The 12,596-nt window shown below is 42.5% G+C and overlaps 1 protein-coding gene across 1 annotated transcript; it reads left to right on the top strand.

Annotated features, from left to right (window-relative positions):
* Positions 1–205: 205 nt before the first annotated feature.
* LOC118398464 (disks large-associated protein 2-like) lies at positions 206–11,072 on the top strand. Its single transcript, XM_052470794.1, has 5 exons — positions 206–345; positions 2,149–2,567; positions 3,902–3,993; positions 5,622–5,786; positions 6,035–11,072. Exons 1-5 carry the CDS (start codon positions 206–208, stop codon positions 6,248–6,250), a joined length of 1,032 nt encoding a protein of 343 aa, XP_052326754.1. The 3' UTR covers positions 6,251–11,072.
* Positions 11,073–12,596: the final 1,524 nt, after the last annotated feature.

Below are 12,596 nucleotides of genomic sequence, written 5' to 3'. Positions count from 1 at the left end.
TTGTCTGTCATAGTTGAAGTGTACCTATGATGAAAATTACAGGCCTCTCTCATTTTTTTAAGTGGGAGAACTTGCACAATTGGTGGCTGACTAAATACTTTTTTGCCCCACTGTATAGTATAGATCACTATAGTTTAACAAGCACCCTCATTGATGTTATGTTAGTGTAGTAGTAAATTAGTTCACCCATGATACTGTAATAAAGATGTTACTGACATTGACGTGTGTTACTGTTTATGATCAAATTGGTATTTACCAGGTGGAGACGGCGACAGACTCCGAATCGGAGAGCAAAGGGCTTCCTCAGTACCATTCTGTGGGCACCCAGGTGGAGGATGACAAAGGGTACGCATGCAGGAAATGGAAACAGAAAATACAACCGTTGCAGTTTGCCCTCTGACCTTTTACAGCAGCAGTTGATAATCTCCCTCTGGGTCCTGATTGCACTAAATCAATATTTAGCGATATTGTGAAACTTATATTGCACATGTTCTGTTGAATGAATAGTTTTTTTGTATACAGTGCCTTTGGAAAGTATTCAGACCCCTTGACTTTTTCCAAATGTTGTTACATTACAGCCTTATTCTAAAATTGATTAAATTGTTTTTTCCCCTCATCAATCTACACACAATATCCCATAATGACAAAGCAAAAACAAGTTTTTAGACATTTTTGCTAATTTATAATAAATAAATAAAAATTTAAATATTATATTTACTTAAGTATTCAGACCCTTTACTCAGTACTTTGTTGAAGCACCTTTGGCAGCAACTACAGCTTCGAGTCTTCTTGGGTATTACGCTACGAGCTTGGCACACCTGTATTTGGGGAGTTTCTCCCATTTTTATCTGCAGATCCTCTCAAGCTCTGTCAGTTTGGATGGGGAGCGTCGCGGCACAGCTATTTTCAAGTATCTCCAGAGATGTTTGACCGGGTTCAAGTCCAGGTTCTGATTGGGTCACTCAAGGACATTCAGAGACTTGTCTTGGCTGTGTGCTTCGGGTCATTGTACTGTTGGAAGGTGAACCATCACCCCAGTCTGAGGTCCTGAGCTCTCTGGAGCAGGGTTTCATCGAGGATCTCCCTGTACTTTGCTCCGTTCATCTTTGCCTCGATACTGACTAGTCTCCCAGTCTCTACTGCTGAAAAACATCCCCACATCCCCATCCCCACAGCATGATGGTGCCAGGATTCTTCTTGACGTGACCCTTGGCATTCAGGCCTAAGAGTCTTTAGTTTCATCAGACCAGAGAATCCTTTGGCAAACTCCCAGCGGGCTGTCATGTGCCTTTTACTGAGGAGTGGCTTCCACTCTACCATAAAGGTCTGACTGGTATGGTGCTGCACAGATAGTTGTCCTTCTGGAAGGTTCTCCCATCTCCACAGAGGAACTCTGGAGCTCTGTCAGAGTGACCATCGGGTTCTTGGTCACCTCCCTGACCAAGGCCTGTCTCCCCCCATTTGCTCATTTGGGCCGAGCGGCCAGTTCTAGGAAGTGTTGTTGGCTCCAAATTCCATTTAAGAATGATGGATGGCACTGTGTTATTGGGGACTTCAAATGCTGCAGAAATGTTTTGATACCCTTTCCCAGATCTGTGCCTCTTTCTCGGAGCTCTACCGAGAATTCCTTCGACCTCATGGCATGGTTTTTGCTCTGACATGCACTGTCAACTGTGGGACCCTTTATAGACATCCTTTCCAAGTCATGTCCAATCAATTGAAATTACCACAGGTGGCTTCCAATCAAGTTGTACAGACATCTCAAGGATGATCAATGGAAACAGGGATGCACCTAAGCTCAATTTTGGAGGCTCATAGCAAAGTGTCTGAATTCTTATGTAAATAAGGTATTTCTGTTTTTATTTTTGATAGATTTGCAAAAAAATCTTTCAAAAAAAATGTTTTCGCTTTGTCATTATGTGGTATTGTGTGTAGATTGTGTGTAGATTTCTGAGGATGTTTTTTCATTTAATCAATTTTAGAAAGAGGCTGTAACGTAACACAATTTGGAAAAAGTAATTGATTCTCTGAATCAATATCAATATCATCAATATATTTGGAACCATATATTATTCTTCTAAACTATTTATTATTCTCTGTATACATATATTTGTATGTGTGTGTCTGCATGTGTGTATTCTCCCTCAGGCATGGCAGGTTCAAGCGCTCCAACAGCGTGACGACGGCCGTACAAGCTGACATGGAACTAGAGGGCTTCCCCACCATGGAGGACAAGGGCCTGCAGTTCGGAGGGGGCTTGGGCTTCCGCGGGGGCCACTCGGAGCCTAGCACTCCCACCCAGTACGGGGCTGTCCGCACCGTCCGCACCCAGGGCCTCTTCAGCTACCGGGAGGACTACCAGCGCTCCTCCAGCGGACCGCCCAGCCCGCAGCCCGAGTCGTGGCTGACAGAGCCCTCTCTGGAGGGGGCTGAGACGGGCCGAGTGTCCCCCCTCCGCAGGGACGGCGGCTGGTTCATGCAGCTCCTCCATAATGAAACTAAGAGGATGGAGGGATGGTGTAAAGACATGGAGAGGGAGGCTGAAGAGCATGACCTGTCGGAGGAGAGTGAGTTTCTGACGCTGCAGCATAGAGGCATGTACTGGCTCTATAGTCCCTAAGGCAGGGGCTGTTCATATTCTAATGCATTCGTTTCTCAATGCATTCACTGATAACCCTTTAGAATTGAATGGGCAAAGTCATGTTTGTGGATGGAAATGTATTACAACCTACAAGCGTTGTTATTAACACATTTGATTTGCTAATGAATACCTGTCCAGCGTTTTGATTCTTGGTGCAGTGGACAGATTTGAGTGAGATAACACTAGTGCGTAGCCAAAGACCTCTATTTTCATGTCATCCAACAAATGTAAACGCCTGGAGTTTGCTAAACGCCATTGGCATTTAATTGTAACCGGTGCTGTGGTCAGATGACTTGAGAATAGAGCTCTTTGGCCACGCACACCAGTGAGGGGTTTTGCATCGAAATAAGGATGCATAAGCAGGAGAGAACCCCATACATACTGTATAATATGGTGGTGGATTTTTGATGTTTTGGAGCTACTTTGCTTCCACTGGTCCTGGGGCCCTTGTTAAGGTCAACGGCATCATGAACTTTACCCAGTACCAGGACATTTTAGCCAAAAACCTGGTTGCCTCTGCCAGGAGGCTGAAGCTTGGTCGTGCGTGAATCTACCAGCAATAACCCCAAGCACACATCAAAATGGCCATTAAATGGTCTCCTGACCCCATTTATTAAAACCTGTGGTTTTAATTGAAGATGGCAGGCCATAAGCGCAGATAAAAATATATCAAGGATCTGGAAGGATTCTTTATGGATGAAGGGTCCAAGATCCCTCCCAATGTGTTCTCCAATCTCATAAAACATTTTAGAAATATTTCACCACTATCGTTTTGAGAGAAACAAAGATGACTTATTAAACAAAATCTCTTTCCCTGAGAAATGGTAGAGAAAAAATATATATAATTTTCTAATGTTTTGAAGCATACCATATAGCTCAGTATTTGTATTATTTATTTTATAGTATTTTTTTGCCTGACTATATTTACAGAATTAAGAGTCTAATCTCACTCCATATGCGCATCTCTCTCTCTCTCTCTCTCTCTCTCTCTCTCTCTCTCTCTCTCTCTCTCTCTCTGTCTCTCTCTTTCTCTCTCTCTTTCTCTCTCTCTGTCTCTCTCTCTGTCTCTGTCTCTCTCTCTTTCTCTCTCTCTGTCTCTCTCTGTCTCTCTCTCTTTCTCTCTCTCTGTCTCTCTCTGTCTCTCTATCTGTCTCTCTATCTGTCTCTCTCTCTCTCTCTCTCTCTGTCTCTCTCTCTCTCTGTCTCTCTCTCTCTCTGTCTCTCTCTCTGTCTCTCTCTCTGTGTGTGTGTGTCCTCCAGTCCTAGGGAAAATCCGAAGTGCCGTGGGCAGCGCACAACTCCTCATGTCTCAAAAATTCCAGCAGTTCTACTGGCTGTGTCAGCAGAACCTGGTAAGTGCCCAATAATACTATAATAGACCATGGCGGGTGTACCATGATGGGTGTACTATGACGTGTGTGTGTGTGTGTGTGTGTGTGTGTGTGTGTGTGTGTGTGTGTGTGTGTGTGTGTGTGTGTGCGTGTGCGTGTGCGTGTGCGTGTGCGTGTGTGTGTGTGTGAGTGAGTGAGTGAGTGAGTGAGTGAGTGAGTGAGTGAGAACATATGCATGCATATGTCAGTGTTGTGTATTGAAATTACGCCTTATATCTCACATTCTCACTGTTGATAACTTACTGACAGCACACAGGGCTTGATAAGGGCTGTGCCTGAAGCTGCACTGACTGGCTGTTTCCAGAAATAGCTGTCCCAATTGACATCGAAACAGGCCTTCTGCTTGTACTGACCCCCCCCACAGTAAGCGGAAGAAGAATAAAAATAGGAAACTGAGGTGTCTACGTTCACACCGTTCATTATTAAAGAGAGACAGACTTTCAATGGGTTTTGAATAACGAACCTTCCACCCTCTCTCGTTACTCACCCCAAACGTAGTCGAAGTTTTCACATTTTCGTAAGACCTCATTTTAATTACCCGCCTAATGTCAACCTGCATTAGTTACTGTAGGGCTAGTCTCAGAAGACACACAAATACAGTTTCCAGAGCTATCCTCTTTGTTAAGTTACTTTTTGAGAGAGACTGCTCAAATGATGCTTCACTTGCCATTTCTTCACACAATGCAGACATTTCTTAAATGAAAAAAAGCAAAGAGTTTGTGAGAGGAGGGGCTTTAATGACCCTTCTCCTTTGCTGTAGCGTGATTCTTTTTTTGTGTCTGATGCCTATGATACCTTAAAGCCGGTGTTTTGCTCTCTTTCTGAGGGGCCGTGGGCTCTCTATCTGCGTTCCCCCAGAGATAATGGGATGATGGATGAAGTCCCACATTTACTGTGACAGGGCTTAGATTGCCCTGAGCCTCTCAAACGTGTCCCACTGACTAGTACCCCTGCCAGAGAGAGAGCACTACCCCTGGCATAACCCCATATCACAACTGTAATGACTGTGTGTGTGTGTGGGGGGGTGGAGGAGGTGGAGTTGTGCGTGCGTGCGTGCGTGCGTGCAAGTGCACGTGTTTGTGTCATCTGGACAGCGCAAGTGGTCAGTAACACAAATGTCAATGTCGAACCTGTTCAGGTATACAGCACACCGTGTTGCGTTTGTGTGCTGAGTCATTGCCGACCTTTATGTGTAATTATGCGTTGAATGTTCACACAAACAGATACGTGGGAGTGATGAATGCTCTTTTACAGTGTAGAACGCCACATGGATGTAGCCTTGATTTGCTCCATGAAATGGAGCTCATGGCTGGCAAAAGGACATGAAATGCATCTGTTATTTTAAAGAGTTAAGGAGGACATCTAGTGGTTGGACAGTTTTACAGGAGGGGGTTTGGAAGCAGGTGTTGGAAGATGCAATAGCTGGTGATGTAACACAAGCACTTCAAAAATCCCAATTATAGTCTATAACAGTTATGACTATACGTTATCATGGTCACTGAGGTGTTGATAACTATATAAAATGTTCTCCCTCCCCCACCTTTCACTTTTCCGGTCACCCCCCTTCCCTGCCACCCTTCACCCCTCAGGACCCCAGCGCCATGCCCCGCCCCACCTCTCAGGACCTGGCCGGATTCTGGGACCTGCTGCAGCTCTCCATCGACGACGTCACTGCCAAGTTTGACGAGCTGCAGGAAATCAAGAGCAACGAGTGGAGGCCCGTGGAGAGCCCCGAGAAGAAGACACCATTACAGGTATGTTGATGGAGTTGTTACCCTTGCTTAGCTGTATAGCTTTTCACAGCTAGCAAACTGGACTGCGGAGGTGTATTGTCGAATGGTATTGGCCAATTCTTACTTATTTGTAGTGCTTTATCCTGCCCTTGTTCAGAAAATTACATGGCTCAAATCTTTTCTCTCTCTCTCTCTCTCTCTCTCTCTCTCTCTCTCTCTCTCATCCTCTCGCTCGCATTCTCTTTATCTCTCATTCACTCTCTATAAAGGAGAGAAAGTGGCCTCCCCCGCTGCCAAAGAGGCCTCCGAAGGGGCGTGGCGGTGTGATGCGGGAGCGCTCTCTGGACCTGCAGGACCGCCAGCGTCAGGAGGCACGGCGTCGCCTCATGGCAGCTAAGCGGGCGGCTTCCTTCAGACAGAACTCAGCCACAGAGCGGGCAGACAGCATCGAGATCTACATCCCCGAGGCCCAGACCCGCCTTTGAGGTCCAAGCATTTACCCCTCTAGCCTGACCCCAACCCCAGCTCTGCCCCCTTCCGGCCCCCATATCCCAGACCCAGCCAGTGGGTGTCACCCTGAATCCTTCCTCCCTCTTTCTTGTCGTCTGTGTCTCTCACTTTCACTTCTTACTGTTTCTCTCCATCTATTGCCCTTCTTCTGATGTCCTCTCCCCTTTAAGACGGAGGTAATATTCACCACCCCTCCACCCCATTATAATGAGCTGCTACTACAACCTCCCCTTTAACCGAACTGATCCACCATCACAATTATATTTGGCTAATTACAAGCAAAATGATTATTTTCTATACTGTAACAAATTCTCTTGTTGGAAATGTATTCATCCCCCCCCAAGAGCTTTCGCATTGCCATCATGTATTATGAGCCTCTGGGTAAAGTAAGGGTAATATCAGTATTTTCCCACCGTGTTCAAAAGGAATCACAAAGTGCAACTTTTCTATGGAGAATCTCACCAGCATCAGTGGTCTTGGGCTAAATCACCCTGTGCGGAGACTACTACTCCCCAGTGGTAGCACAGAGGTGGTGATGACTCACTGTCAAGATAGAAGTCTGGAAATGTCTCCCCCATGTTTGTGGGTTGTCAGTCAAAGTGGGGGGAATATGTAGTGCGATTGATCAACACCTGCTATTGAAATACCTCAGTCTTGCAGTGGGCACTCTAGGGTAAAAACCATAGACATAGAATTCAAATCTATTTCTATGGGGTCTATTCTATTTCTATGGTAGAGACCAAGGAGTAGTCATCACATCTGATATGGTCGCACAGCATCCTGGGTATAGTAGTTCCGTTGTTATTCTTGGGACGTACTCACACCACTTTTTACCAGGCTTGCTGCTGCAGCCACTGCCTAACATTGCTGAGACATGGGATGTGAAAAAGACATGCAGCAGTAACCCAGCTAGCACATTTAGTTCCTTGGAAGTTGTGGGACAGAAGTTTTTGGTTTCCAATTGATTCTGGGAACAAAGCCATAAGTTTCCTGATCGGTAAAACTGAATGTTTTTAAAACGTTCTGGGAATGTACATTTTTAGGTTGCACGGAGGTTCTGAGAACCTTTTACTACGGTTCCCTGAAAGTTTTCCTGGGAGGTTTTATTAACGTTCTGAGAACGGAAATTATAGGTTATTTGAAGGTGATCGAATAACGTTCTGAGAACATTCTCTAAATGTTGTGAATGTTTGGAACTAAATATTAAGGTTATTTTGAGGTTTTTGAATCACTTAAAACGTTCACTGAACGTTTCAATAAGACTGCTAGCTTAGGTTGACTGTTTTGAACTCCAAGCAGAGATAGGACACACGGAAATTAATCATGCAAACACATGTATTTTTTTTATTTTGGCACAGCGTCAGTGAGATTCAAACCTATGATGTAATCTTCTGTTCTCTGTCCATGGAATTAGTTCACTGCGACAGCAGGATGGAGCTACAGTAGCATGCCATGTTTTTTAAACTCATACAAAGATGTTAATTTTAGTATATTCCAAAGGAAATACATTCCAATTATTGGGCCCAGCCAACACACCTGAACACACTTACGAAGAAAGAGGATAGAGAGAGTTTTGTTGACACTGGGAATAGATGTATAAGATTTTAAATAACATTCTTATAATGTTCTTTGAACGCTACAATGGTTTTTCTTGTGGTTCTTATGTAACACTTTCTTAATGTTCTTAAAACAATGGCTTTAAATAGAACCGTGAGGAAACCTGCAGAAAACTTTACACTAAAGTACTGAAATTCCCACAGAATAACGTTGTTTCTTAACGTTCTCAGAACTATTTCAGAATATTCCCAATGTCAAACCAGTTGACGAACATTCCTTTAACATTACACATTTTTTGGTTAAATGTAACCATGTTTGAACTTTTAGGAAACATTCTGTTAAAGTAATGAAATAACAAGAAAATAAGGTGTTTTTGTCAAGTTCCTTAAATGTGTTGATAAAGTTCCAAAGCCAAGCAACTATCCTGTACCATTCCCAGAAAGTTGTGGGAAGGTTGAATGCAAAATAACCATGAGACAACCACCCGGTCACCAAACTTATGGTTCTCAGAACGTAATGTGCTAGCTGGGACAGTACCTTAGGGCTGCATTTATGCATTTTCAGTTACGATAACGGCTTTGTCGTAAGGTTGAAACATGGTTATGATATGGGTTGTACAGTGCATTTATTCGTCTGATCCATGTTTCCATTGCAACACTATTGTAAAACACATAAAGGGAAAAAATGTTTCAAATTTCATGAAGAAAAAAAAATAAGTTGACTATGATATAATGCATTTTTGCACCTTATATATACTATTCATGTTTGTATTTCCAAGGGAAATGTAGTAAATGACACTCACATGATATTGTTGCAGTTGAATTGCAAGGACAAAAAAATGGAACATTTGCTATTGAATATGTCTATGATGCTGTTCTATACACAGCATCAATCTGCACCTTGAGTTTTGTGTCCATCCCCTGATGTCCAGTACTATTGTAATGATAATAATGGTGATAAATAATGTAATCTATCACATATATACCCAATGACCAACATCACAAACTACATTGAACTTGAATTGTATCATAGTGGACGCTGTGAAAGAATGACTGTTGATGGGGCGGAGAGAGCAGTGCCCCAACAGACAGATGACTTATACCTATTAGAGACCACATCACACACATTCTATCCCATCCGGCACACAGCAATCAAGTATTTTTTTACAGAAGTAGTGTGGGACAGACAGGTGCAAATGTCACTTTAACACTATCCAGTTACTAGTAAATGGTGCTGCTTTTTACCTGAAACGGTTGTTCTTTACCCAGTCCTATGTGCACGCACACACACACACACACACACACACACACACACACACACACACACACACACACACACACACACACACACACACACACACACACACACACACACACACACACACTCAAGGACTTTTTAATAACAGAGATTTACTAAAATGGTGCCCATAGCATCTGCAATTAAAGATAGTGGCTATTGACTTGCGGGAAGAAAGAAAAAAACATATTTGCAAAATGTCTATTTGCATTGTTCATTTTTGCTTAAAGGGTTGTTTATTGACAATGTGTACGATGAGGTATTTCTACTCCCTATCTTGCCATGAGCTAAGAGGGTTGCTGTAATAGTAGCCATAGTCAAAGGTCTAGGGAATTCTAGTGAGAGAGAGAGCAAGGCATTTACATTTTTATGACGTTACTCCGTTGCTTTGGCGGTGCTCGACAACACCACACTTGGGAGCTTATTGTTTCAATGAACTGTATATTTCCTTCAAAAAATGAAACTGTACTTATACTAGATGACATGATATACTGGCATTTGCGTTGTACTGCGTGTCATTGATATAGTATTTCCATTTACCCATATGAACAGTTGATTGGATGTTCTTAGTATAATTCATTTATTCCCATATACTTGTTATGTTCTAGGGTTGTAAGCTTCTAGCACCAGTGGTCGACTAGGAATTTTCAATAGAATGTGATGCAAAAACAGGGTGAGCTGTTATATATCCACATAGCCTAGATTAAGACCATTTTAATTACGACCTTTTGGAAGGGCAACACACAGTAAGCAACAGTTCAGTTGGTCAGATACTACGCCAGACATTTTGCTAAAATAGGGTGGGAAGTAGTTGAATAAACTGGGACTTTCCTCATTCCTCTATAGCTTCTGGTAAACCACTCAACGTCTCCAATTTCATTTCCTGACATCGGCCTCTCTCTGCTGTGAACCGCAATGAAACCGTTACGTACCAGACGGCCTTAAACACATCGAAAGCAAAATCATATACGAACAGTGCAACAACAACAAAAAGGTCATAGGAGATGTGTAGGTGCTGTGTAAAAGCAAACAGTACAGTATTGTGATTCTATGTGGACACAAAGTCCATGTCTGGTCTAAGTGAGGTAACAGCAGAAAGTGAGAGACATTGATAGCTTAATGAAGAAAAAAAAAATTTAACAGTCAGGTTCCCATTAGATTAGAAATGATGTCACTTTCACACCCATGGTGGTCTCATCTGAAAGATTCATAACCACAGAGTCAACAACTGCTGCTATAGCGACGTACTCGTAACTATTCACCACAGTTACCAATTTGCACACTGATACATAACACCAAATCCAAGATTATATTAAACATGATAGATTGGCCAAGGCAAATAGTTCATGGATCTTCACGCTCTTCTTTCCCCTTTATCGTTTCCTAGTCTTTAGTTATTCATATTGTGTGATATTATAATGTATAGCCCTCTACATTAGGTGCATACATTGAGACAGCAATTTTTTTGTCTTCGTAGAAAGGAAATTGCCCTTTCTCCAATCTCAAACATACTCTATTATCATGTTTGTCCCATACCATATACTTTCCCATGATCTAAGGAGGGTTTGCACGTTTGGCAACTATGTACGATGGGGGAAAAAAATCCTTAGGTGCCTTAAAATCAGACTTACAAGAATCTATGAATGAATGTCTTAGTTGGAGGTCTTTGGTTGGAATACGATGCCATGCAGAGTGCTTGGCCATCTCTGGTTGTGTTGATTGAGTTGCAATGTCACCTCAAAGGGCTGTTTGGGAGGAAAGCTAGCTTTGTTTGTTTTTTTTTCATCCAAATGCCTTGATATTAGTAGTTTGGATTAGCATTGGATCATTTTGAATTGTTATACTGTTGTATGACTGCAGCACAAGTTGAAGAGGATGGGATGATGTGAAAATTGAATTGATACATTTTGTGTGATTTGTTTAAACTATGCTTTTGGTAAGATCTGTCATTGTTGGCATCCATTCATTCTCACAGGTCGATATTGTTCCCATTAAACAGGGGGGACATGTTACCTTTGGTGTGATCCGCAGGTTTGGTGATTCATATTTATTGGTACATGCCCCAAGTTTACGTTATGTCACCGGTATGCAAGTGTCTCCGTGATTGGTACACACTGTATATGATTTATCATCATGAAAATCTTGTATGTTGATGGTCTTTGATTTATTTTGACACACAGAAAGTGCAGCGTAGACATTTTTTATCAGAATCTGAACGGAATCAATGTAACAGGAGCGAACATAGGTTATGTGTGTACGTGTGTTTGCATTTGTGTGTGCCCTGCGTGTGTGTGTGTGTGTGTGTGTGTGTGTGTGGCTCGGAGGGGGATGGCAGAGAAAAACAACATCCCAGGGAGTATTTTTCCTTGCTATGATATCGTAACCTCGTCCCAGTTCTCAATGCTTTATGGCTTATTATCGTTACCACAAACTAGAGACTGACTAAACTTGACCTGCTAAAAAGTGCAATAGTGTTTCATACAACAGGCAGGCACACATACAGCTATTTACCTCGTGGTTTGAGAGTCAGTTCCAGTGACAACACACGGTCACCACACGCCTGTGTCCTATGCAGTAGTCCTGCCAGCCTGCACCACGTCCCCATTTCTACAGACATTCCCTCTAACGCATGATGGTCCCCAGTGGAAATGAATCTTTGTTTGCTGATCTTTATGGAAGTGGACATTGTCTTCAGGAGGTTGAAGAATTGAATTGTTGTGCACAGTTCAAATCTCAGTACGTTTTCAGTCATCTTGATCTATCTTCAGAAACGTTGGTGTTTGCACACTTACTGGCCATCTTTGATGGGTCATTCTGAAAGCAGCTTGATATTCTATTAAACACACGGTACATCACCCTCATCTAATATGCAGTATGTCTATGATGGATTTCTTTCCTGATTGCATTTTAACGATTGGAAATATCCTCCTTTTAATGCTCGTCAAGACTTAAAAGCTAATCACACACACACATATAAACAGACATTTAGAATAACAAATTGCATCATATCAAAGTTCTTTGGTGTGATATTTTGTTCTGCAGCCCTTTTACGTGTGGAACTCTTTTAGGGGCTAAAACGTGCAATGTTTCATGAGTGACATTTTTGCTACATCGTCTTGGGCAAATGTGTTTGGTGGGCTGTTGTGCTATAGACCTCAAAGAAGTCAGTAAAGGTGCTGAAGTTAATTGAACTTGTTTTTTCTTGTTTTCTTTCTCAAGAATTACAGAGATTGGTTTATTCTGACAATCAGCGCACAAACACAGGTACGCGCACACACACACTACACAGCAGTAAGACAAAATGTCCTCAAGATGGCACCCTAAATTCTTTATTTTGAACAATTCGTCTTGAGGTATTTTGACACCAACACGATTTTCTATGGCCCTGTAAACTTTGCTTGAGTTTTTCTTTCATTTTTTTCCTTTTTTCCAGTGCAGTTGCACTCTAAGAATGTCTCTCTCTCTCTC

The sequence above is a fragment of the Oncorhynchus keta genome, chromosome 19 (genome assembly GCF_023373465.1).
Source record: "Oncorhynchus keta strain PuntledgeMale-10-30-2019 chromosome 19, Oket_V2, whole genome shotgun sequence".
Lineage (NCBI taxonomy): Eukaryota > Metazoa > Chordata > Actinopteri > Salmoniformes > Salmonidae > Oncorhynchus > Oncorhynchus keta.
The sequence above is the reverse complement of the archived record's forward strand: the minus strand, read 5'-3'. Positions and strand labels throughout refer to the sequence as shown.

Excerpts from the sequence above, each read along its gene's own strand:
- LOC118398464 (XM_052470794.1), top strand. The coding sequence starts at position 206 with ATGTTACTGACATTGACGTGTGTTACTGTTTATGATCAAATTGGTATT. Across the intron at positions 2,568-3,901 it reads GCATGACCTGTCGGAGGAGA|TCCTAGGGAAAATCCGAAGT; the intron begins GTGAGTTTCTGA and ends TGTGTCCTCCAG. Across the intron at positions 5,787-6,034 it reads AGAAGAAGACACCATTACAG|GAGAGAAAGTGGCCTCCCCC; the intron begins GTATGTTGATGG and ends CTCTCTATAAAG.